General features: G+C 41.9%; 1 protein-coding gene across 5 annotated transcripts; it reads right to left on the minus strand.

Moving 5' to 3' along the window:
* Window positions 1–64: 64 nt before the first annotated feature.
* map7b (microtubule-associated protein 7b) lies at window positions 65–26,722 on the minus strand. Of its 5 annotated transcripts, none has more exons than XM_023401165.2 (19): window positions 26,651–26,722; window positions 13,127–13,297; window positions 12,939–13,016; window positions 12,164–12,327; window positions 10,731–10,848; window positions 9,642–9,752; window positions 8,893–8,982; window positions 7,588–7,707; window positions 6,236–6,384; window positions 5,206–5,345; window positions 4,812–5,056; window positions 4,538–4,688; window positions 4,277–4,448; window positions 4,031–4,135; window positions 3,891–3,941; window positions 3,763–3,796; window positions 3,511–3,628; window positions 3,200–3,384; window positions 65–2,035 (listed from the first exon to the last, which is right to left on the minus strand). In XM_023401165.2, exons 1-19 carry the CDS (start codon window positions 26,694–26,696, stop codon window positions 2,025–2,027), a joined length of 2,259 nt encoding a protein of 752 aa, XP_023256933.2. In that variant the 5' UTR covers window positions 26,697–26,722; the 3' UTR covers window positions 65–2,024. The 5 variants fall into 5 exon arrangements, with proteins under 5 accessions (XP_023256933.2, XP_023256932.2, XP_023256934.2 ...); XM_023401164.2 differs by having other exon boundaries at window positions 6,236–6,408; XM_023401166.2 differs by lacking the exon at window positions 26,651–26,722 and adding an exon at window positions 18,213–18,578 and having other exon boundaries at window positions 6,236–6,408.
* Between the last annotated feature and the right edge of the window lie 894 nt (window positions 26,723–27,616).

A 27,616-nucleotide genomic window follows, 5' to 3' on the forward strand; every position in this document is an offset into this window, starting at 1 on the left:
TTCTCTGCTGTTATCCATCCTTGTCTCAGGAAAAGGAAAACAAAATTGCAAGATCACATCAGTGAACAGGTAATCAATTCAAAGTTTTATTTTCTTGCCAAACATTTCAGCTGGAACAGTTGTACAAAGATTTCAGTTTTACAGTGGTTCAAAGATCTTATCCCACTGCCCCGTGTCTTCTGAAGTAAAGGGCTTGTTAGTTTTCAAAACCTTGTGGTCAGTCTTAATAAAATATATCAACCTTTTATACATAATTTATAGGATAGCTATGTATAATATACTTTACAAGAGATCTTGCTTGTGTTAAAGCAGTTTCTTCGCAAGCTACATCAAGTTACCATTTTGATAACAGCATGCTATGTACTACTGGCAGAAACCAGCTCTTCAAAACCCAGATATGGATAATCTCAAGTTTCCTTCATTTCGGTGGTACTACAAGATTTCAAACAAAGGAAACTAAGTGCAAAGGTTTGAGAACCAAATACAAAGACAGCAGCATTATTGGGAGTTGTATGACAAAGTTTGAAGTGGGGATCACGGTGGTATAAAGGTTGAGTTCCAGTGTTTTACTTAAATCCCACCTCTGTCTTTCCTGAAAGACCCATTTATTTGACATTAGAGCTCCTCTACAGTCACATAACTGACAACATTTCATCATGATCTACTTTAACATAAATCAAATGGAAGAGTTTGAGTGTGTGGCCAGAATGTCAAAGCTCATAAAGGGAATGCATATTTTCATTTCAGTGAGACAGTGTAGACAAGTCACCTCATCCTCTACAATGCAGTAAGGCAAAGGAACATCATAATTAGCAGCATTTCTTCTCAAATTCTTATTCAAAAAAAGTTCAAATTAATGAGATTATTTCAAAATTGACATCACCAGTAAATTATTACCATCCATTTTGTACTCGTCCAGAACAAAGGACAACTTCAAACACAAGGTGGCTAAGCTACAGCGAGGTCCTCTGACACTGCTCACTGGCAGTGTGACAGGGTGGAGGATGCAGCTTTAACAGGGTAAACAAGTGAAAGGAAAGGGCAGTACTTAACATCAAAGCAGATATATTTTTTTTCTCAAATTGAACATAAAGTGAGGATGAGGACAAAACAAAGAATCACATTTTATCTGTACAGCAATTAAATAAAACTAAACAAGAAATCAGTTTACACCCTAATTCTCAGTCGTCTGAGAAAACAGTATTTAACTTAAACTCCCAAAACTGCTGCCTCACCCCAATAATAACCTCTAGTTTTAAACACTGTAGACACAGCAAATTATATTTTTACATCACATGAGCCTTTCCTGTAGTCTTAATACAACTTCATGCACTGATATCATTCCTACATCCCATCTCTTCTGCAACATTTCAAAAGAGATGTTGAAACATGAGAATAATGAGGTTCCAGTTAAAGAGAGCACACGAATTAATGAAACCTCAAAATTCTGAGTCTGCCGTGCGAATTCCAGTTATAACGTCACATTGCTGATTCAGTCAGTCTGATTACAATAGTTCTACAGAAATATCTTCAAGTATCATGACTGATCTCACTGACATTACTATTAGTCTGTCATCCACACATACACATATATGCACGCGCACGCACGCACACACACACACACACACACACCACGAGAGTCAAAAGATTAAACAGGCGTTCAATGCCCTCCCGTGATTTCAGGACATTCACTTCAGAATCAGGGGTAGATGGGGCTGTACACAGAACAAACATTATGACCAAGTGTAAACATGGTCAAAGACAGAGAGACGATCTGTTCCCCCAGAGAGTCTAATGAGGGAAAAGTAACTTCTCTCTGGAGATGCTTTAGGGAGATCTTTGGAGACACCATCTTTGGGAAATGGCTGCGGTGCTCTGCTGTCGCGGGCGGGTGAGAAAGTAAACCTCTGGTGCTGTGAGTCCTTCCTTTGATTCAGTCCAACAGCTCTGTGTTTCTTCGCCTCTCTCTGACCACCTCTCTTCCTGTCTCTCTGGGTGGGGAATAATCTCAGCCTCGCAGGGGATCAGGCAACATCTAAAAACCAAGGGCAACAAACAAAGAAAGAAAAAAAAAAAAAAAAACATTAGATGTTGTGAAGGCTAAGATTGACAAAAAGACCCACCTCTGTAAAATAAGGCAAATGTCAAATCTGTATCTGTTAGTTAGTTAGTCCCTCATTCTGATGATGTGATTACTCCAAAATCTATTCTGAATTGGTGTTATGGTGTTTTCATAATACTGAAAACTAATATTTTCAAGTTGCTTTGAATGGAGCCGTCTACCAAAAGTCATAAATGTAAATCTAAATGTAAATTAAGCCAACTGCCCACTCCAGCTGACAATCAGGGTACAGCGTACGGAGAGTAAAGGGTGGAAGAAGAGCAGAAAGATACAGAATAATTAAATAAAAGTCAGGCAGCGTACATGAGAAAACAGAAAATGTGATAAAGTTGCTGTAGAAATTTGCAGTTATCTTCAGAAAAGCAATAAAAACATAGGCTTAAGTGTAGTTTCATTGGGTCTGTGGATAATTAAATATAAACATGGATGAATCACAGAATGTAAAAATGACACACCTACACTTCCTCATTACAAGGTAGATCTTGTAATCACCATTTTCAATCATATTAAAATGCCACATTTCTGTTGCTGCCAACTCTGTCATTCTTATTTAGTGCTTCAATATACACAATCTGTGAAAGTAAAAGTTGGGGGACTTAAATCAATGCAGCAGAGGCCAAGATATCCTGATTCCTAATCAACTACATTTCCCCACAATGCAATGCTGTAACGTGTCATTAGAACCTCCCTACCTGGTAAATGCCATCATCTTTCAAATTCCATGGCACAAGTTAGTAATATGGATTTTTTCTGAAACTCAAGCCGATGTAAACCTACTGATGTAATCAATATTAATGTGATCGCTAAGAATTGATCAGGGTTACTTTCACAGGCTTCAAAGAGCTCCCTCCAGAGCCACAGAAGACAATATATAACACTTTTCACAGACTGAGGAGTAACTTTCCCGAGTGCTGAGTAGAAGTATCAACTATCAGATTTGTAATGTAAGATGATCGACCACGGTGACTGACATCCTCTGTAACTTCATCGAGAGAATGAAGTGAGGAAGAAAGAGGTGTAGTAAAGGAAGAGGAAGAAAAGAAGCAGAGGCAAAGCAGAAAGAGGATGCTTGTTGACCTGGTCCCTGCTGGGCTGATATATCCTCTATTCCACTCAGAGGCTTGAGGAGACCGTTCTCCCTGAAGGCTACGACAGGAACTCTCTCCTCCTCCTGCTGCTGATGCTGCTCCTCCTCTCCCTCAGGAGGAGACAACCTGGAATGTGAAGGCAGTACGATCACCTCCTCAAACTCCCCGTTCTCCCTGGAAAGAAGAGAAACACAGGGACGGAAAGGTGAATTTTAAAAATGTACTCCTTGTTACAGTCGTAGATAACAATAATGTGACAAATTCTAACATATTTGCTGTGCTGCTGGCAGGCAAGTGTACCTCTCGTCAGGATGGCTCAGTGCTGCAGCGCTGGGGTTTGGGTTGGGCTCAGGTTGCCGACTGTTGCCGTTGCTATTGTGTGTCGGTGACACAGTCATTGCAGATGGAGCAGGAGAGGCTGATGATGATGAGAGAAAACAAACACAGCAGTCAGAAACAGCATTATGGGAACAATTACAGTCGCCGTTCCAACAATAAAAGGTATGATTACAGAAAAGAGGTCTTATTATTCATTTACAGGTATTAATTTACCTGCATTGTCTCCATTCCTGTTAGGAATGACTTTCTACAAGTGGGACAGAAGAAAAAGAGAATTAAGACTCAAAAACAAAAGTGATTCTCCACTATTAGTCAGATGCCACATTTCTTTTAGCCTTTACCTTGTCTGCTGTGTCTGAACGTCTTGTTCTCTTCATAATCTCCTCCAGGCGCTAGTGATTAGAAAAAAAGAGCTTTCACATGCACTGTACATGAGGGATATTATGAAAATGACGTGTGTGTGTGTGAGAACATGTGTCACCTTTTTTCTTTCCAGGCGTTCAGCCTCCTCTTTCTGGAAGTGTTTCTCTCTCTCCTGCCTCAGTCGCTCGGCCTCCTCTCTCTGCCGAGACTCTTCTTCTTCTTTCTATTACACACACACACACACACACACACACACACACACACACACACACACACCTTTATGTTGTGAGATCAACTGATTTCTTCAATGGGTCTTTAGTCTTTAGTTCAGAAATCGTGGGTCTGTGTGTACACTTCCTCTGACCTGTTTCTGGAGTCTCTCTGCCTCCTCCCTCTCTTTCTGAAGTCTCTCCTCCTCCACCTTCTTCTTCTCCTCCTCCTCCTTACTTCTTCTCTCCTCCGCCTGCCGCTGAGCCTCCTCCTCTCTCTTCGCTCGCTCCTCTGCCTTTCGGCGAGCCATCTCCTCCTTTGCCAACCTTTACACACACAAATGATTTAAAGTCAAGGATGCACACACGCACTCCTCCAGTATTATCCATCAGCTTTCTAGAGATCATACACATACCTTCCTTGCTCCTCCTGTAGCCTGCGCTCCTCTTCCTCTCTCTCCCTCTGCTCGCGGGCCAGCCGTCGTTTCTCAGTCAGGATACGACTCGCCTCCTCTGGATCTGTGGTGCCTGCTGAAGGCTTGTGGGCTGGAGGACTGCTTACATTCTCTAGAGGGCATAAATGAAAATTTGACCAGTGTATCTTATAAAGTGACTCATTAAAAAAAACTGCAAACCATCCAGGTTGCATGACAATGTGAACGTCAAAGTGGTTGGAGGGTGGTAACAGACCGCTGGCTGCTGTTGGTGCTGCTGGTGTCTGCTCGTTCGCGGCCTTGTTCTGACCCAGCGGCTGCGGTCGAGGCTGAGGAGGACTGAGGACCTGCTTTTCCTCGTCCTCTTGGGCTCTGGTGGACGTTGACGGGTGGGGGTTCTCGGGTGTGGTTCTGACAGGACGAAGGTTTCCAGGATCTTCCGCCCCCGGGGATTTAAGCAGCTTGGGGGTCGGAGGACGCCCCGCTGTCTTCTGTGGAGGCCTGTGTGCAGGAAGGAAAAGCAGCGATTGGCTACAGAGTGCTGATCCAAACAAGAGCAAATGCTGCTCTCTTACCAAGTGTTGTCCAATCTGTCACAAATCTGCTTGTGCTCCTTATTTCATGAGCTGTCAGAGAAACAGTTCTCCCACCTGCCAGGAGAGGGTGCTGTCACTTTGCTGTTCTTCTTGCCTGGAGAAGATGAGCGTTTTTTGGGGGGCAGAGTCAGAATGGGGGCCAGTGGGAGTGACAGGTTGCTCCACGACTTCCTGACATTGTCCCGGTCCTTTCGCTGATGGTGCCGGAGATGGAGGGGAAACAAATTATTATTCAAGCTGGAAACTGGATTTTCTTCCCTCTTAATCAGGAGCCAGGTACGTTACGGAAATAGCACCTTGCAAAAAATGTCCTTAGTGACACGCTAAGTAATCAGGTGGTACAGACAGCGCCCAGAGCCAGGAGGCCCACTGACAGCAGTAGAAGATGATTAGTAACAGGATTAGACTCAGACTGCCTTCCTGTAGCCGTGCATTACCTCTGACCTTTGCATAACCTCCAAAATTAAAAATCAAACCAACTAAGAAGGCGTCTGTCATCTGCATTTTTTTTTTAGATGACAGTCTGATGTGCAGGAAACCAAACCCTCCCTCACAGAGCACCGTCATATTAATGGACAAAAACACTGTGATTAAGATAAAAATTACTACAACACATACGTATAACTGTATCTGACTGGATGGTGTCTGGTGTGTATGCGTGTGGGTACATGCATGCATGTGTCTGTGGGTCGGTGTGTGCAGAAGATGCCCTCCTTCTAAGTCCTTAATGGCATAAGCTGTGACAGAGCAGCAGACAGATGGACAGAGGGTGCAGTGGTGTGTGTGTGTGTGTGTGTGTGTGTGTGTGTGTGTGTGTAGCAGACTAAGACAGATACTGTGATATATTGTGTCTGACTGATCTGGAACATCATCAACATAAAAAAAAGACGAGGAAGAGGAGAAAAATGTAGAGCATGACTTATGTGCTTGAACCTAATAAAACAACAAACCAAAGATAAGCATATAGATTATAGCAAGTAGATTATTCACTTACATTTCTGACAATATAGCAGTTGTTTAAAGTATCCTAAACACTATTTCTAGATATACAGTCAAACACGCGCAGGTGAATGACATGACCTACCTGTGTGGTTCCGGTGGTCCTCCTGCGTGGGGTGGTGGAGGAGGACGAGGCCGTCTCCCTGCTGAGGCTCCTCTCCTGGCTGCGGCAGTGAGGGAGCGGCTGGGCCTGCAGAGCCTTGAAGGATACGGAGCCCATGGGGTGGCAAGACACTGAGCGAGGACACACAGGCATGGCTACGGTGATGTACGAGGTGGGAGTTTTGGAGTGTTTTGAGGACAGTAATGGACCAGGACAGCGTGTGGATTTATGGAGCATTGGTAAGGGTTTGGTAAACAGGAGCAAAAGATCAGGAAGGAGAGGAAGGGATGAGAAGGATGTCAGATAAATTAATAAAGAGAAGCCAAGAGGTTTGGGAAGACCAGCGGAGGAGTGACAGGAATGGAGAGAGGTTTTGGTGGAAAGAGAAGAAGAGAAAGTAAGTATTAGTGCTGCTAACTGGAAGAACGGCTGTTAACATACTGCGACCACTTAGGCATTGTACGTTAAAGAAAGTCAATTCATGTTAGGCTTTTAAGAGAAAGATTTAGTGGTGCTGATTGATCAGGTTAGAAACTGAGAAAAAAAAACTTTAAAAATACAGAAAAATAAATGGTTTATATTTACTTTGCATTCGTATTATACTAGACGTATCTAAACAGAGGTAGTCCCAGTGGTGGAAGCATTTTGTACTTTTTAATTCAGTCAGAATAAACCACTATTAACAGACGCATTAGACTCAACACCACACACAGGAACTGAGCATGCAACATGATATGCAAAACACATACAACAGGTGCACTCATCAAACACTGTGGACAACACTGAATGTAGAAATGTGTGCAGGGTAGAAGAAAGTAAAATAAGAAACAGAGTGATTGTGTTGCGTGCCGGTCAGTGAGTGCTTGTGTATGTGAGCATGAGCAAGAGAATGATTATTCAAAAACATACAAAACAGAGAAAAACAAGCTTCCTATCAGCAATGGAAAAGGAAGAAGTAGGCCAGAGGGCCAGAGTTGCTGGGCAACAACAAGATGCTGTAAAATCAGTCAGGAAAAGTAGTGAACTTCACAATTCACACGCAAAATCTTAAATCATATATGTGTGTGTGTGTGTGTGTGTGTGTGTGTGTGTGTGTGTGTGTGTGTGTGTTTGTGTGTGAGACAGCTTTGAGTGCCTGATACAGGCTGGTGAAGGAAGTTTTAGATGGTATAATGCTTTAAGTATGGCCAAATCTGATTAACATTTGAAACAATTCTGGCCAAGAGAAAGACATAAACAGCATAAATACTTTGAGCAGTTCTTTTTTATAATTTTGTGTGTAGGGGGTGGGGGGTGGGTGGGTGTCTCTTATGAGGGATGTGTGTGTGTGTTACCTGTTTGCTCTCCAGACAGACTCATGGCACTGCGACTGCGGGCCAGGTAGGAGTGCGTTGGCTGCTGCAGGCGGTTCACCACATTGCTCTCCCATGGCGTCAATGGAAGACGGCGCAGGCCTGAACACACATACGTAACATTTGAGGTTTGATAACAACTAAAGCTGTTAACCGCCCACTGATTACCCGAAGCAATCAGTCAAAGTAGATTATAAATGATGCATAATTACAAAAGTTGTTACCATTTCCTTCCCTCACACTGCACAGCAGTGTAGGCGAGAGCTAAAGTGAAGTCATAACCATGCACAGGCTGTTCTGTTACACCTACACCTGCATGCACCAGACTTTTAATTATGAGGAGAAGCAATCAGCCTGAAGTGAAGCACGAACCAAGAGCAAACACAGAGAGGAGAGCATTTAAATAAACAGGGAAGATTGCATTTTAACCAATAATGAAATAATTCAAAAGTGCTGAATGCTTTTATGCAAGTAAGTTAAATATTGGGCCATGCAGAGTCCTTGGTACCTGGGCAGGAATGATGCAACAATTAATCTTTATAATAACCTGATTTGCAGCTTAAAAGAGACAAAGGACAGTTTATCAGGCAAAACATGCAGCACTGCTCGCTCTGATAATGAAGCAGAGAACAAGGTTGCAGGTTTCACAGTGAGGGGCAAAGACACAACCAGGCTGGAAACTGTACAAAGGAATCTGATTCTCTGAAATACACCACTCTCTATTCGAACAGCGTGTGGTTTTAGAGTTCATGTTAGACCCAGTAAATGTGTGGCGTTTCTCACAGTGTCTGTTCGAGTGTGCCTCTACAGTGTCTATGTTCCCTGGTGGAAAAGTGGGTGCCGATTTTTCAGCCGGGATAAAAATGGCATACAGTGTTCCCACAAAAACAAAAAGATTATCCTACAGAGGATTAGAGAAAGGGGTCACGCTAGAGGGGGAAAAAAAAAATCTTGATCCCTCTGATGAAACACACAAGTGCAAACACATGCACATATACAGTACATTCTGTTAGCTGAATGTGGGCATTCAATAGTCTCAAAATCCCATAAGAATAGCACATCTCAATCAAAATTTAGTCGTACAAAATGTCATCTATTAAACGGCCGAGGACTGTTCCGCTACACATTTCATTATTAACGGACGTCCATGTTTTCTTGATTTCAATGAGACTATTTATTTCTTTTAGGAATTCCTTCACAGTTTCCAGCCTATGATCTTTTTTGCTTTGCAACAAGGTGCATAGTGTATGAAATGAGGGACCGAATTGCAAATTTCCCAGAAAACACCTGTGTTTTTGTGCTGGGTGGTCTTTCCCTGGTGTAGGCGCGGTTTAGCTTTGCTAATGACAGGGGTGGAGGCTGTTCTCATCTGTAAGCCTGTCAGCAACATATGAACATCAAAGAATACATGACAAATGTTCAATTAACACTTAAAAATATATACTTAAAAGCAGTGGTTCTCAAACTTCCTCACATCAAGGACCTCTTAACTGACACAAATATGACCGTGGACCCCTATTTGATAAGATTTTTGCTTTTAGATGTTTTATTACAGAAAGTGTTTGAAACTCATCAACAAAATAGTCATGCATTCTGTTTTTGTACAATCCATACAAGCACTGAAGTGTGAAAATAATAAATTGTGGTTTTATGGGTTAAACCTAATATAATGTGTTAATTAGTGGTGCTAGTAGGTTAACTTTAGCCTTTAGCCAGAGTCAGGCTTGTTTCCCCCTGTTTCTGGTCTTTATGCTAAGCTAAGCTAACTGTCTGCAGGCTATACCTTCATATTTACCATACAGACATAGGAGGACTATTGATATTGTCATTTAATTCTTGGCAAGAAAGCAAATAAGTGTGTTTCCCATTTTTTCCTTAAGTCATCAGTGTCACTGTATTCCTACATCTCACTGAGTAATTCAAAGAAAACAACAAGTGGTTATAAGACATAAAATTTAGAGTCTAGTTTACAACAGACACAAATGGCATAAAGATTCAGCCAAAGGCAGACCATCACAAATGTTCATCTTCATTACCTCGGTCTGGTGAGTGTAGGAGTGTGGCAGAGGAGGAGGAGAGGCGCTTGGTAATGACAGGGTCTGCATGTCTGGATAAATTCATCGTGGACACTGACCGCCTGTCAGCATCTAACAAACAAGCAGCAAATCAAAGGCACATTAATGGTATATCATAGAAGTGAGGGACTTAAAGACAGAAAGGAGAAAGAGAGCTGGATATAGCATTCTAGTCTATGAGTTGTGGTTAAGTCAGATTAGAAATGAAAAAACTACAAATATGTCACTAAAAGGGGAAAAATATTAAAACATGAATTAGTGCTAAATGGGTCTTAATGCATCTAAACATGAGGCTACAATGGTTTGAATGAATGATCCTGTGTGTCACAAACCAGATTGCTACATGCAAATAAAACAACAAACACTAAACATGCCATTCACATTGGCCTACATTGACACTAATGCCAGTGTGCTAAAAAAGTGCTGTACAGTTACAGTGCTAGAGTCAGCGGTCTAACGCTAGCCAGCTAACTGACACAGTGCTATAATATTCACATTGGGAGGTCATTCCGTATCTGCGGTAGAGACTGAAAGCACTCTGCATGTGCTCCAGTCCAGCAAGGTCGAGTGGATAGAGGAAAGCCGACTCGACAAAACCTGGACCAGGAGGGGAAAGGACAATGGCAGAGAAACAAAGAGCAGAGAGGAGGGAGATCCGAGGGCGAGGGTGAGAGAGTGAGAGAGAGAGAGAGAGAGAGAGAGAGAGTGAGTGAGTCGGGAGAGGTTGAGTTTGAGAATAAGTGGGAGAGAGAGAGACAGAGAGAGGGAGGGAGAGGCAGAGCAGGGTGTGAGTCAGCAGTAACAACAGAGGGCAGCGGATCTGAAAAGTTCAAATATAAACATGGCAGAACAACACTGACACGCAGAGGCAGGCAGACATATTCACACAAGAGGCATGCTGTCAGACAACAGGGAGATAAGTGCTCAGTAAACTTCATTATTCTCATACCACCTGCATGGTATGAGAATTTTACCTGTTGCTGTAATGACTGGGAGAGTACTGTGAGTTTGTGCAGCTAATGTGTGTATGTGTGTGACGCGTCAAAGTACCGGCTGGTGTGCTGGGAGTGTTTGTGTGCAGAGCCCCTCCCCACGACCAGCGGTTGGGCTTCTGTCGGCTTTTCTGACTCCGCTCCAATGTCCGACGGATCACCGCCTCATGACGAACCTTCAGTCACAAAAACAACGACAATGTTGTCACATAATCAGTATTAAAAAAAAACAAAAAAAAAAACAATGCCCCCACATGCAAATAGTGCTGCAACACTGGAGCATTTTTTGCTCTGAACGGACTTGTTTAGTCTACAGTCATGAAGTGTGTTTTATGCGTACCAGTTGTACCAGTACTTGACTGATAAAATCAAAATTCTCTTTATGAACACTCAAAATGAAAGCAAAACTACTCTGTGTATCTTAAAGTAGTCCACTGAGAATTTGTAAAATCCCAGAAATGAGGATATTTTCTGGGCTGCTGCAACGCCAGAACTCTTTGTGTTCCGTTGAAAGTTCAACTTTTTGAAAAATGATTACAATGTGAAGTAAAAACAAGTCTAATGGGTTGGTCAAGCTCCGGCAGGTCAGGCTGTGTCAGTTGCATGTGATGCCCTCATCTTTCTGTTTTCATGCATTTCTGGTCTGTATCTCCATGGTCACTATTAAACAAGGAAAAAATGCAAAAATCATTTTCCAAACTTCATTTACAAATGTAAGAACTTAGAGCTACATATGAGTAAAAGCTTGTCAAGATTATTTGTTTAGATAACACACTGCTGAGACAGGTAGAGATTGTGATTACATGATGGACCACTTGACCACAGGGACATTTTTAAGATTTTTAACCCTCTGAGGATTGTGTTCAAAGTCATCAACATGAGCTGCCTCAGAATCATGTTGTGGGTTTCTGACTCATTATTGTCCCAATGTTCATTCAATCAATGACCTAATCAGAGCCTGAAATCCAACTCACTGTAAAGTGCAACTCCTTTAATAGGACATTACACATAGAACTTGTTGGTCCAAAAAGAAAACCCTGTAAACATAACTCCATTCAAAGTTTCCCCACTTGGAATATTGTAAAAGTTTTTTTCCACAAGATGGTACAATTATAAGAAAGATTTTTTTCCTTTTGTGTCTTGGTGGTTAAATTTTTGAGGATAAATTTTCCACCAAGAAAGCAATCCCGAATCCCTAACCATGGCACTACGTCCTGACAGTCTGTGAGTGTGTGGACAGGAGATAGCAGGAGAGTTCAAACTCCAGCAGACAGAAGAAGGAAGGGGCACAGACTGTGTAAATGGTTTACTAAAAAGATATATTTATTAGCCGGCTTATGAGGATATTATTAGTAGGAGATGAAGCATGAGAATATGAGAATATTATATTATGTTGCACTCAGATTTTGGAGTGAGAAGCGTGCATACATGTGTGTTTCTGTGTGCTTATATAAGGCGTGAACAGATCTGGATGCGCAGGTGTGTCAGAACCTTGTCCTCCTCCAGTTTCATCCGTCGTTTCTCCTCGACGGCAGCCCGCCTCTTCTCCTCCTTTATCCTCTGCTCCTCCAGCCTTCTCCTCCTCTCCTCCAGGTGCTTCTCATAGTACTGCTTGGCTCGCTCCTCACGTGCCTGCCACTGGGCCTCCTTGAAGGCTGCGGCATGATATTACACAAACACACACACACACACAAACATTTAATAATGACTTGATGCGCATGCAAGTGTACATACATGTATACCTCATATGCATACACATGCCACATGGATACACACAGGCTTACAGCAGCAGTGTGATGGGTCAGCTGTAGATCATGTGACTAGGCTTTAGCTCTCAACACAAAGCAAATCCCTCAGCCCCTCAGCTGAGGGCAGAGGTATGACCACTGTGCAATACAACAAACACAAACACACTTCAGTGATAGAAACATACCAACGCAAACAAGCCATGACTCCCTAAAACCCATCTGCTGTCACTCACACACTCATACAAGAACACGCATTCAAGACACCAGCCTTCCTAAAACCTGTCCCATGGCCTGACCCCATTATGTAACATGGGTGCCATGGCAACGGGGGTGCCGGGCTTTGGCCAAGATTTTATGTAACAACTAGAGAAACAAGCACTTCAGCTACCAACCAAGATCAGTCATGATATGTTGCAGGAAAGGACAAAAAAGAATTGAGTGATGCATTTAAAGCCCCTTTAACTGCTGCTGTACAGCCCCCCCACCACCCCACACACACAGAGTTAAAAAATACACACCATTCTGTTTCTCACGCTCCTCCCGCCGCTCACGGGCCAACCTCTGTCTCTCGTCAATCTTGTTAAAGAGCAGCGAGTCTGCAGCACAAACAACAGTTAAACAGCAGAATAAACTACTCTGGGTTGAAAGACTGAGGACAGAACTAATCCTGTATTATGTCTTATTATGTTTTTATTGTGTGACTTACCTGTTTTGGTAGCAGCATTGTTACTGGGGCTGTTGCTGGTGGTGGTGCGACTAGGGGTTGGAGTGGGGGTAGGGGTCAGGGTGGGAGTGTAGGTCTGTCCGGAGCCCGCAGAGCTCGGGCGGGTGGCTGAAGACACTGTTCCATCCTCCGATTTATACTGGGAGTAAGATGCTGGAAGGAAAGAACAGAATACTGTGTCCATAACAAACTTCTTAAATTCAAATTCAACCCAAAGTAAAAGAAATAACAATATACAATGCAAACATGTTCTTGAATGCATCACAAATGCATGTCCAGTGATCCACTAGCAGCCCTGTTGGAGGGGTTTATAATCCCCCAGCACCTACACACCCACACAGTATTTTAGCCATCTCAGTGTACTGTAGTCAGTAGTGTACACTATTTCTTTCAATAATTTTTTCATCTCTTTTTTTAATCTGTCTTTCATCTCTATCTTCCTCTTTGATTTGTACAAATGACTGCTGTATCAGTAACTATGTATTTGCTTTGTTGCCGGAGTGTTTCTTGTGTCTTCTTAACTATAGTGCTAATATGGCTTATTTGAGTGAAAAAACTTTTTTGGCACATCTACTTTATAGAGAGAACATAACAGAGCGAGACCACACACCCCTACTTATGTATTTTCATTAGGTCATAGAGTTGTACTACTAGTGCGTGTGTGTGTGTGTTATGTACTGTATGTGTTAAAACATATGAAAAAGAGTTTGAAAGAAAAAAAACTATGTGAATGACAGACATGTATGAAGAGGGGGTTGACAACCTGACAGAGTTCCTGCTATCCCTGCAGCATTTTCTCTGCAGTGCGGACCGACAGGAAACAAAACGGGCTGAAACAATATATGCCATGTTTCCTGTATTCTCAAATGTGACCAGTGTGTTGCCGTGTTCCGACTCAGCTCAGAGCTGGGCTATTGATTAATGGTACTATCAGGCTCAGGGTGACTCAGCACTTTCAGGTCAGCCTCCTGGACACAGACAGAGAGCTTAACATTGGGCTTTATGCAGAAGCAGATGGGCCTGTCCCAAATGTGCCAAAATGAAAACATGCACATGCCTTTGTGCTTTGGGATGGAAGGCTGGCTTAATTAGTCAAGGACCCAAGGACAAACAGTATTGGGGTTGCAAATGTTAAGATCATTTACTGACATGATTGTTCAATAAATCACTATCATATGTGTCACACACAAGGTGAAAAGGAAATCATACTATATGCAGAGGTAGATGTGCAAAATAATCATTCAATACAAAACATATGAGGCTCCTTTGTGTGTGAGTGTGGTGAAGAGTGAGTGAGTGAGTCTCCACAGAGACCAATCTGTCCCAGAAAGTTGAAGACCAAATTAAATCTGTCCCCCTGATCCAGACTAAACTGACAAACTAAAACAGATGGCCTCTACCTGAAATAGCACAGGCCACCCAGCCGATTCCACATTTCTCCTCTCTCACTCTCTCTCTCTTTTTTTTCTACATGGCTTCTTTATCTCTTCATTTCAGTGACATGGTAGCTCAGTCAGATGATTAATGATATAAGTGGAAGAGAGGAACAAAGTACAGACTTCATATCCTATGCTACAAGTGGACTCTCTTGTGCCTTGATGAACACACTTGAGTGCACTTTGCATTTAAATGTAACAAATGCATCCTTCCATTTATGTATCATGTAATGTTGCCACATCTAATATAGTATGGTGACTTTTGCTTATTTCTACACCTTGTGATTTGAGATGTTGCAGAAAATGATATAAATCCAAACTGTTGATGCTGCCTCCTCCCTAACACATTCAGATGTCTTACGTAGTTCACAAAGGACAAGCTGGACAAAGACATGAGGTCATGGCTGCAGAGGTATTGCATGTCACATTCTATGGGACAGCTACAGAGGTGTGTACACAAGTATTAACAAGCCTACCCTGCCTCAGGTGCACCGGGGCCTTGGAACTGGTTTCATAATGGCTATTGTTATAACAGGAAAGGCATGGCTGGGCCAGGTTACAATAATGTCTAGTCTATCTATTCCTTCCTTCGCCTAAAATAATTTTCCTCAAACAAAAGATTGGCTCTTTGACAAAGGAGGATAATATCCTGCAGCCAAATATTGAACTGGGAATTTGTGAATGGGCATTAGATTAAGTTCAATAACAGCATAAATGAGATGAACTTTGAATGAGAGTTCATATAGCTATTAATCAAAAAGACAAAAGAGGGAGCTCATTTCATGCAAGTTAACTTCTGGAGGGTGATGGACTGGACCCTCTGACAGGCAAAGTGGGCCACTACACAATAAGCCAGTGGTGACGGGCAAAGGGGCAGAAGCGCTTTCCTTAATTTGACAGCTTGTGACTGGAGCACTTCACTGAAAAGACCTGGAAACACAATTGACCACACAAATAAGAAATAATTCCCTTCTTTAAAAAAGGCTGGCACAGAAAAACAAAGACGCAACTAGCAATTCAAAATATATAAAACCAAAACTATAAAGGTAGAATGCATTCATCTACCACTGAAATGATTAATGATTGATCAATAAAGTCTAATACCCACTTCAACAGAAACTGGCTGTAAGTGATTCTTGTGGGAAACTTGGGTCACTGCAGCACAAAGCAGTAACATGATAACATCAAGAAAAAAAATAGCCATGAAAACAGGTGTGTGCATTAAGCATGAATACAAGTACAGTAGGTGTGCAAGATAGAATGTGGCCCATATTCACATTACTCTTAATATTTTACCAGTGCAATCTGAATGACAGCCAGATGTCCCCTTATCAAAGTGTTTGCATATATGTCACACGCTGTATTCTGTGATAAACTATAATATGCAAGTTAAATAATGTCAAATGATGCCATGTCAGAGGTGTTTTTGCATGTGTGTGTATGATAAAACACTTACTCTGTGAGTAGCATGTGGATGTTTCTTAGTTCTTATGGGCAGACTGATGATGCCAAGAGTACAAAGATTCATTCTAACTTGTGTAGATATGCATGAACCCATATTACATTACAAAAAACATGTACAGAATGAACAGCAAATCTAAAATTTTCATTTATGACCCCTATAGCCATTTCAGCTTTGTTCTACACAGTCTCTTCTACTCTCTGTGCTCACACATACAGTATTTTAATACAGCTGAATTCCCAAATGAAGCTGTTCTCATTTACATGTTTTTTCTGTTTCTGTTGTCAGACAACGGAGTATGAAATAGTGACTGAAACACGGCCCATTAAGACTACATGTTAACCAGCAGTCACTTCCAAGCCATTTCCAAGCTGCTGCTCTGCACTGCTAAAATCCTGATTTTATTACCACAACTTCATCTGATAAGATCACCATATACATATGACTGTGCTCTATATTAATGTGGCTATATTCATTTACTTGAAATGATCACTCAGAGAGAAAACTAGAAGCTCATTCACATCAGCTGCTGTGCAGTCAACATAGAGATGTGTCCCTATGGAGGGAAAGCCTGACCTCACGCTCACAGGGCAATGCTGGTGACTCTGTTCTAAAGACAGTGTCTAAGGTTTGTCCAAAAAGGTAGGTACTTTTGTGAAAAGTCAATAAATCTAGTTACAAAAGGCACTAAGTTGTCAACATTGCTTGTTCGCACTATTTGCAAGCGCTACAACCAATGGAGAAACTCCAACACTCAGTCGGCCAACCAATGGTATAACCTTATCCCTTGATCATGCGGCATTTGGTTGACTAATGGTGTAACTTCTTCCCTCAGTCAGTCACTCACTCAGTCAACAATATTTGTGTTCATATGGCATGGTCCAGCCAAAAACAAGTCTATGTATTTAGAGTGCAATTTGGCAACAGAAGCCATTCTGTATGTAGAAGAGGTCAGCTGGGGTCAAAGGGCATCCAGTGGCTCAGAGTTGCAGATGAGGCTGTGTGCAGATCAGGGCAGCATTGGGTCTTAGTTTGGCTATACTATTACCCTACAGAGGGAATGACTTGAAGAAATAAAGCCTTGTAGATAGGAGGAGACTGGGAAAAGAAGATGGAGATGAATGGTTGGATAGATGATTAGACTAGGACTGATCTAGGACTTGTGGTTAATGAAGCTGCTGCTTTGGCTCCCATCTCTGAATAAACCCTGAAATCTCCTGAAGGGACTGTGTAAACTCACATCATCACTTTTTTTATGTGAGTGTTCATCCCCACAAAGGGGTTGCTAACCTAGTTTACATTTTTCTACATTATCCCTACTTTTTCTGCCCTCTCATCTGTTCCAACATCATGATTTGCACAAGCAAAATGGCAGAGTTATGACGGAGTTTTGATCATTGCATTGTGCACAGGGTGTTCAAATGAAATTTTACACAGGAGCATTGCCTCCTAAAACACCATCACGTGGATGTTTAACATTGTAATGTGTTAGTTTTATCTCTGGTGCAGTTGTGTCTTCCTGTGTAGCCTCATGGGCTCATCCATCTGTTGTAGAGGTCATTAAACAAACAAACCTCAAATAGCAGCGAGTACATTTGCTCATGCTCACTAGACAGCTGTTTAACAGCCTTTGAAAACACACCAAAGGCAATTTCAATTGGTCTATAGTGCTAGATCCTAGTAATAAATGTCCACCAGTAAACCTCCAAAGACCCTGACCACCTTTTGCCATGTTTTCATTTGAGCCATCTTCATATTACCAAAACTACACAATACTAAGAGAACACAAGTTGCATAGGCATTGAAGAACTGCAAATTCTTTGATGAGGGAAAGAAACTAGAGAAACTCTAGCCATAGATAGAAAATAAGTTTTTCATGTCTGGCTCTACTCTGGGGCCAGAATCCAAATGAAGCAATGGCTTTAAGGTCGTTTAGGGTCGTTCAAATCCCTATTGGGTAAACAATGTAGGACTCAAGCCAGCACTTTAATCTCATGGTAACTGTCATTATACAATCCAGTGTGCTGGGGTACAAACCAAAAGCAAAGCTATCATGATACCTTCAGACTGCACTGTGCTCGTGTTCATTGCCACCCTGCAACCTGTTCAATCTGTGTTGATTTATAAATGACAGCTCCAGAGGTCCCCATGTCTCAGCACAAGTCATTACCTGGATTTTGGTTCATGATTCCAGGAGAGTCAATCCCTGGATGGGACCTGTTGAACTCCTACTTCGAAAAGTCAGACCAGAGGGCCAAAATCAACGTTCCTACTTCCTGAAAACATCCTACACAAGGCAAGATAAGCTCAAATCCAAAGTCCATGGTGCAGTGAGACGTGGTGGGTGGAGGAACAGCAAAAAGACAAAATTCCAAACAGCCGAAAAAGGGACCACCCAAAACTCAACTGTTTCTAAAGTAAAGGGGAAACCAGGAAGGGAGAAAGAGCAAGAGGTCAGTTGTAGTCGGTGTCTCTGTTGTTGAGAGCCGACTGAATGTGAGACAGGTTGTGGTGACTCTCCAACCCCCATCCTTTTGTCCGTGTGTGCGTGTATATGTATGTGTGTGTAAAAGAGACGGAGAGTGAGACATAGGGAGAGTGTGACTGTTTAATCTGGCCCTCCCTCCCCTCGCGCTAGTGTGTGTGTGTGTGTATGTGCGCTCCCCACCCCCAATCTATCTGCATTCATTGGCAGTCAGATTAAATGGTCAGAGTTAGCGATTAATGCTGTGCTGTCCAGGCCAGTGGGTAGCAGGCAAGCACGCTGTGTGTCTCCTACCTCCCCTGCGGCCTGAGAGGATTAGCTGCTGCTAATGCTAAGCTAAACGCTAAGCTCCAGACAGCAGAGGCCTTTGAGGCCTGGATAACAGGTGCAAGAAGGGTGGCTGCTACTTTTCAGCACATTAGGCTGCAATGATTGGACGCTGCAGGTCCCAGTTTCAGCTCAGTTGATGGGAGGAATGTCTGGTGTCATCACTTACTATGGCTTCTGACAACACGTTTGACAAAAAGAGCCATGAATAATAGAAACTGCTTCCATCCAATATTGAAATTTTGTTGATGTTATTTAATTAGTTGTAATATAAATCAAAACTTTGTTTAGCAACCTTTCATTAATATCAGTTTAGAGTTTGTATCCAAATTAATTTGAGAGGACATTCAGAGATTAAGGATTAGCGAAAAGCACTTTTCCTCAACCAATGTTTGTCAAAGCTCCATCTAGGTTCATCAAATAATTTATTCATTATAACATTTTCCACCCACCGAACTTATCTTTGTAAATGAAACAGAACACAGAATGAACGAGTGCAGATACATGTTGATTTCTATTCCACACTTGGCATCCTCAAAATAAACACATGGCACACAACTGATACTTCATAGAGCATACTGCTGCAAGAGCTCTCAGTTATCTTTTCATTCTCCTCCTTCTCTCTGTCTACTCCTATATTATTTATGGTTTAAGTGAGCTTCACATGCAGGCTCATCTCATGAGGAAACTGCTAAACCCTTACTATGAGAATCATGTCTTCCACTAAAAGGAAATGTAATTATTTACAAATCAGACCAATTTCTGTGTCATATTGTTGTTTCTATATCATATATCTGATGAAGACACAAATAATTTGTGAGATGGAGTCAGGTTAGTTTTGCACGGTATAAAACTAGAGCAGAACTCAAGTGCTACTGTATGTATGACTGTATGTACTGTATGTAAGATAATATGGGTGAAATTCATAAAACATATGACATTAATACTTGATATGCCTTTCTGTCTCCCTCAGTAAAAGACGTCATTCTTCCACAATCAATCTGTTATTCAAGCTAAACCTTCTGATAGCACTAAAACCAAGAGAGATAATATAAAGTGAAAGGAAAGTCATAAAAAAAACTCTGCTGACTAAACAGTAGTACTGCCTTACTTCTTCAGTTCTCAGAGCAACAACAGTGTGCTGCCAATTCAGAAGCAGCCTGAAAAGCTCAATTCGTTCTCGTCCGTTGACCCATGTTTGTCCAGACCCTGACGCCCTCCAGTTCCAGAGGCCCTGTTCAGACCTGGCATTAAAATGCGTCTCGAGTGATTCGATCACAAGTGGAAAGCTCTAAGTACAGTTCTGAATGCACCCAAGATGCATTGAGGACGCATTTGAGACCACATTCGGAGGTGGTCTAGGCCACATGCTGCCACATTCTTTTAGGAGTGTGAACGCAAATGTATCCTGGGCTATTCAATTGACATCCTTTGCCACAGTCTACTTAGTCCTGCCAGTTTCATAATGAACTGAAAATCTTTTACACTTCTCACAGTGTTTCCCACATATTTATTTGTGGCAGCCCGCTGCTCTCTCTCTCTTTGCCAGGTGTGAACTGACGTGCTTAGAGCTGTCCACTTGTGATCGGATCACCCAAGACGCATGTTTATGCCAGGTCTGAAGGGTCAAAGTTACTCTGAAATACTACACCCACAAAGCATTGCCCATGTTTTTTTCCACTCCCCTTAGTTCTCTACTTGGTCTTCAGAATCTAATCCCAAGTCAGACAGAAACAGGTTCCTGAGACCATCTCTCCCTGGAAATATGACACAACAAGAAGGTATGAAATGAATGAATGAAAATGTAAACAAATAACAACAACAAATAAAATCTTTTATATAGGCAGTTAGATGTTTGAAGTTCTGGAAGACAGGACGAAGGCAGCAAGAAAAGAGTTAAAAGTGAGTGTGCTGCACATTTATACCAGCTATGAATGCAGACACCGTCCTCTTGACTGACTGCCAGGCACTGACGGCTCTGCTCACTGATGCATTAAAACAACATACATGCGTGAAGTGGACTGCACCTTCACTCTCATCTGTTGCCCTTGTGTTCACCTAATCTTGCCTTGTCAGCTGGTTTCTACACACAAACAAACGCACACACAGAAACTGTGCTTTCTCATCAAACCTGTCAGCCACCTGTCTCTGGATGGCTGAGCATGACGGGCTGATTGGTCTTTTCCTCCACAACTGCGAACACCACACACACACACACACACACACACACACACACACACACACACACACACACACACACACACACACAAATAAACAGCAAGCAAACAAATACACACACACACTGATGGAACACCGCAATGTGTCTTGTCTTTAATGCTCCCACAATTTCAGATCTTTTTCTAATCGTCTACTGCTGTGACTCTCCAGAGACTGGTTAAACATCCATCTGCCCCGGTAGCCTCTCCGTCCCAAATGCTAATGTCCTCATTCACACACGGACACACAAACATGTGCACAAACACACACAATCTAGTAGTTTTGACACCACAAAGTACCCAAGCATTCAAATTCATTGTGCTCTCCACTTTCAGTTTCTCTTTTTCCTTTCCCCCCGTACCTTTTTTTTTCCTCCTGCAAGCACCTTTCCGTTTCTGTCCCTCCTCTTCCTCAGTGATGGTGAAGAGCGCAGGGATGGCTGAGCGGCTGCCTCCTTTCCTTAGTTTCCACTTGCCCCGCGAGCACCCGCCTGCACCTCCTCCTTGTCCTGGTACTTTACCCTCTGGCATCGCCCGCCCTGTTGCTAACCCTCGAGCCCCTGGCTAACTCACCCAGCCCCTGCCCATCCCACCCTGCAGCGGAGGGTGGGTGGGTGGGTGGGTGTGGCAGGTCAATGATGGACCCCAGTGGATGGTGGAGGATGGGGTCACCCCTTAAAGCCTTCCTCTCAGTGAAAAAGTAGATAGCCAATAGCCAATAGCCAATAGCTAATAGCTAATGCTAACAGCTAATTTCTTCTGGCTGCACATTGCAGCTCTGTGTCTAAAACAGCAGGAAGAAGACGGAGTGGAAGAGAGAAGGGGAGGACAGAACAAAAGCAGCAAGAGAGATAAAATGTGGTAGATGAGAGAAAAAGGAGAAAGGTAAAGGTGATGAACAAAGAATAAAGTATAGAGCGATGCTGAGGGAGAGTGTGAATGAGACAAACAGAGCAGCTCACTGTGCCATGTCCATACTGCCTGCGATGGCAGTGCCAGGCATAGAGAGGAGAGTGAAAGAGACAGAGAGTGCGACAGAGTCTGAGGATGAGCTCTTGTAGTCTGTCTTAGAAAAGAAGACTTAATCCACAAGACTGGCTCGGCCAAGAGCTGGAAGGATTGCACTTCTCTTGACTCCTTCACTCCTCAAGAGATGCTGCTGCTGTCACTATTATTGCTGCAGCCCCACTTCTCCCTCCCTCCTCGACTCTCCCTTAACTAGGTCTATTCTGCAAATGCAAACTTGTCAGAAAAATCACATCACGCAAGCACAGGCTGTACAGCACACAGATACACTCTGGCCCACAGATACACGGGTAACAGAGAGCAGCAGGGTTGTTAAATAATTCAGGGAGTATCCAGCGGTGGAAGGTGAGCCGGTACCGGTAAAGGGTTACCCTAACAACAGCAGCACATGGGCCAATGACGCAGTGGAAGAGTGGAAGTGAGAGAGCAGAGGACAGGCACATTTTAATGAAATGTGTACGTACACACACACGTATACACACACACACACAAAAAAATTGGGATGCACGCCTATTCACACACTAAGCCAAACAATGCAGTACTGGAGCGGTATCTGTAGAAGGGGTGTGCTCATAGAGCACATGGTATAGGTCCCCACCCCATTCCCCACTTAAAGAGCCATCAGCTATTTGATACACCACAGCTGTATAGTAAATATGGAAATCCTTCAATTTATGTCTGAGTGGTCTTTAGAGCGACAGAGTGACACAAATGTAATGAGCATGAAGCATAGGCAGTATTTACAGAAAATCTGGAGAGCACTTTTGCAGCTGCACAGCAGCCACTCTCTATTTCCACCATCTCAAACATGAGGATTTGCTGCTTTTGTTCAATTTGTAAATTCACTTTTGTGTTTTATACCAACTTAAACAAGAAGATTTAAGAATAAGAATAATAATAATAATAATAATAATAATAATAACATCAAGAAAAATAAATAGCAAAATATAAACACGCACACACAAAAAAACAACCCCATTATCCCTGTTCCCCGCCCCTCATCCCTAAGACTATTATTAAAGTCATTTTAAGTTGTTTCATGCAACTGAGATCTTGTTTCATGGAACAAGAAGAGTTATGATATTTAAATCCTCAAAATGAATTGATCAATCAAAGAAATAAATAACAATTTAATCGATAATGAAAATCATCTTTAGCTGCAGTAACCCGAGTTGTGATTCACTTTCATTTGGCAGAAATAAAGGGGCAACTAAGTTACCACAGTAATTAGAGACTACATAATTGGAGGCCTGTTCAATACTAATGCAAACACCAGCCTGAACAACCTGTATTAGTCTTGTGTGCTTGTGCGCGCTTATCTCACATCTACCGAAGCAAATACACACGGAGATTAAACAACCAGCATGACAGCTTGAATTCTTAAAGCCACTTAGGACGCGGTGGCTCAAAACATCAAGGTGATAAAATGATTACAGACACAACCTCTGATAGGCATCTTGGCTCAAACACATTACAGGTGCACTTCTTCTTGTACTTGGCCTAGATTTACATAAGCTTTTGCAAAGAGAATAGCCCAGTGAGTAGTCTGGCATTCTGAATATGTGCTAATAAACCTACGCGGTACATACAGGAATTCAGGGCAAGATTTGCTACTTCATCTCCTTAGGGAGCACATGCTGTACAAACACACACAGTCATGGAAGAGCAATCTGATCTTTGTCCCTGCAGGATAGAGTAATTCTACACTCAGACTTTAACCGGATAGGCTAGGCCACACACCCTTTTCACACCTAATGAATGTGTGTATGAGAGACACACGCATGGGAACAAATTAACTATTTTGGCTGCAGATACATTTAAAAAAAATTCAAGTATATATGTTTATTATTAAGTCTGAATCTACAGATAAACAGATGTTTTTGTCAATTTGCCTACTTCCGGTAAAGCACATGATTGTCTTTCATGTGAATGCACATAGGCTGTAGGTAGAAGGACTGCAGGACAGGCTGTGCCTCTCACTAATCGGGGCATACGTGGACAGTACTGCTGTGAATACCTACAGGACAGCAGCAACAATAAGCTGAACGCCAGAGGCTACCTAAAGAGCAAACCCTAAGACCACATGCAACTCCAATAAAGAAAGGAAATGGCTGTAGGATGAATATAACAGCAGGATGAAACAATAAGGTTTATAAATGCTGTCTATCATTAAAATAAGGGCCATTTGATGTAATGGGAAGAATAAAAGTAAGGACATAACAAGCATTTTTGTGCAGGCATATTGTGGGGCAACTAAGAGATGTCACAGATTGTCCTGTAGGATAAAGTGATCACAACATAAAAGCCAGATTCACGCGTCTTGTAGAGCTCACAGCAGCATGGGAATATAAGATAAATAATGCACACAGAAGGAGATTGTTTATGAATAATATGTTAGCAGCAGGATTGTAAAGCTTGAAAGCACCATGTTATAGAAAATGGGCAACATATTAGACATGCACACTAGATTTCAAGGTAAAATAGGCATTCATGGGAAAACTGAAGGAAGAGGAGTACAAATAGTGACTTGGGAGTAAAGCTGCAATGGTAATGTTAAATTGTTTGTCATTACAGGCTGTATTTTATTTGACAGTTTTACAACAGTTAGTCCTTTAAGTCTACACCTACTGATAAAACTGCTCAATCAACATTTTGAAGCTAACAAAGTGAGCTTCCTTTTTGGCCTATGATTTTGACTTATCGCTTTTTAAAAACTCTTGAGTAAAAATATGAAATTGTAAGCTAGCTGTAGCCTAACTGCAGGTGAATCTACGTCTAAATGGGATGTCTCTGGGAGAGCAGAGCGTATCACTAGTCATCTGGAAGTGTTGGCAACTTGCTGCTGAATGATGAGGATGCTTGTATCATGGACTGACACTCAAACTGACACTGTGCAATGGATTAATGTTTTTTTTTTGTTTTTTTTTTTTACATCTGAACTAGGGTTCCTGCGTGAATGCTAGCACTGAAATACTGTATATCATAATGGCTCTTTACCTCACAATTTGTGTATTAGCAATGGCTCTTCTCACTTCAATAAGCACACATATCTAAATGAAAAAACTCCCTGACAAAATGCATACCTTCTTAACCTTTCATCTCAAACTTTAAACTAGTCTGTTTTTGTATACTTTGACTCCTGAAGCAAACTCATCCTGATTAGACTATCCAAACATGCCAAAGGTAAAACACATTTACAAACAGTACTTTTACTAGAGAAAACTTGTCGGGCTGCAAAATGACCATGCAGAAGTTGTAACCTGAATTCATGAATTCAACGGTTAGGTTCACATTCCGACTATGAAATCTCATTGATTTCCATCACCAATTCCAAAGGAAAACCGCAGCAAAGATAACTGATCATCTAATGACAGAGCATCTAGTGTCAACAAGTTTGTGAGGTTGTTTACTACTACAGTGCTGAAGTTGGACAATTTTGGCATTGTCAGCTGTTGTTTAATCAGCTCCCGCCATACAGATGGTTAGAGTTACGCTTTAAAATAAAATTCAATGCTGCATTTCATAGCAGTATTTACCATTAACATCTGATGGAAAACACCTGTCATCACTAACTGAGGTGTGGCCAGAGGAGCAACATGCAAATTTTAAACCAACAGATAATTGTGCTTGGCAAATGTCCCCTATATAATTCAGTTTTGAAATCCAAAAAAAGGTTTTTATCCACAATAATCTCGTTTTTTGAGTTTGGCGACGCCTCTGGCAATGTTGATTTTACGGCTCCCCCTGGAACAAATTATCAGATTAACAGTGGCTCCCACGCAGCCAAACACACCACCGCTTTATTTTTGCTTTGAGGTTTTTATGTAACGTTTATTTTTACAATGTAAGGGCAAATTGGGATTAAAATTACACACCACCAGACAAAAGTCTAACAAAACTGTAGCTCAAAAACATATTGCAGGAAGGCTGTGACTGGTCATTTTCAGCCCTAACGTTAATATAATAAATGACGAGACCATAAGTTTACTGTTTGGGTCACAGGTGTCCAGTTACACGGTGTTGCAGAAAAGTTGGGTGTATTAACAAGTCAGTCGACTGTGGGTCGAGTAAAAAAAAAAAATTACATTGCGTGTACAACCTAGAAAAAAAGTTATAGCCTAAGACACATCACAAAGCTAGGCTGTGCCACCCCGAACACAGCCCTCTCCTAATTTGCATTAATTCACCTGTCACGTCAAATGAGGGAGCGTTTCGACGAGTTGACAAAATGTCAGCAACAGGTGTCTGCGCTCACAATGTCTATCAACAACGGCAACAAAGATAAAACTAAAACAAATTTGAGTAGTTTAGAAAGCAGGTTGTACTTGATAAACGTAAAGAAACCGGTTGGGTGAGTCAGCTGGTTGATAGTTAATCCCACTCCCGTGACCGACCGGCTCCGAGTTACTTGAGTCTCTGTAACTCAGCGTCAGCGTTCAAACACCGACACAATTATAAGAAGCCCACTCACTCACAAGCACCTCATCGTTTAGTTACCACTTTGTTCGTTTTAAGAGTCTGTCTAAGTTAAGTTTCCTGTCCGTAGGAACTCACCTTGGGACTCGGGAGGAGATGCGTCGCTGCCATCCTGGTCCGCCATTTCTCCTGACGTCAGCTGAGAGGGATCAGAGGCAGGAACCCGAGGAGGGACCTGCTGGACTGAACCTGAGACGGACCGGGCACCCTCTCCCGGACAGGTGGGGGGCGCCACACGCTCACATCAATGTTAGCAACAGAAAACGAGCTGATAATAATAGTTACAACACTGTGCGGAATAAACTTTTCACACCTTAGATTTACTTTAGTTTGGACCTCATAAACTTCATGTAGGCCTTAATTGTGTACCTGCAAGAGCTGAAGTGTACTTATATAAAGCATCATGGTTTATTTTAGGAATTTTCTACTACTTTAAATATGGATGCTTAATCCTGAGATTGGGCAAGGTGTTCAAATGAAACGACATGGCCTGCAGGTCTATAAAGTGAAGTATTGTGCTGACATCTACTGGCAAAAAGATTATATCAATATGGTGAAATCATTGCCATGGTCAGTTGACAGATTTGAGGTTTGACCCAAGTTCAGTAATATTGTCAGTCATGTCAGTGAATATCAGATTTGTTTTGTTTTGTTTGTTTATTGAGGTAAAAAAAAAAAAAGAAGAACCAAACACAACCACAGATACAATCATATAGTATTACAAACAAAACATTCCCATCAGATGATTTATCAGAGTCTTGGAGGATCGATACAGCCCTTTCCATAATTAAACACTAAACAACGCTTTCTGAAATGGATTTTCAAAGGATGATGAGAGCTGGAAACATGTCTTATTCTATTTTCAAGGAAATTGTTTTGATGGCTGCCAATGACATCTACAAGAGAAACATAACAAACCAAATGACCAAATGTTCAGAATTAGCAAAACTTTATTGATCCCTGCAAGGAAATTACTTTTGTGAAATTGCTATTATTATATTATACAATAAAAAAGTAGTCATTATAAATGCACAGTAAGTGAGT

The sequence above is a fragment of the Seriola lalandi genome, unplaced genomic scaffold, assembly GCF_002814215.2.
Source record: "Seriola lalandi dorsalis isolate HSWRI2012SDOR001 ecotype SW California unplaced genomic scaffold, Sedor1 jcf7180002053531, whole genome shotgun sequence".
Lineage (NCBI taxonomy): Eukaryota > Metazoa > Chordata > Actinopteri > Carangiformes > Carangidae > Seriola > Seriola lalandi.

Excerpts from the sequence above, each read along its gene's own strand:
- map7b (XM_023401164.2), bottom strand. The coding sequence starts at position 26,696 with ATGGCGGACCAGGATGGCAGCGACGCATCTCCTCCCGAGTCCCAAG. Across the intron at positions 12,328-12,938 it reads GGAGCGTGAGAAACAGAATG|CCTTCAAGGAGGCCCAGTGG; the intron begins GTGTGTATTTTT and ends ATCATGCCGCAG. Across the intron at positions 10,849-12,163 it reads TGAAACTGGAGGAGGACAAG|GTTCGTCATGAGGCGGTGAT; the intron begins GTTCTGACACAC and ends TTGTGACTGAAG.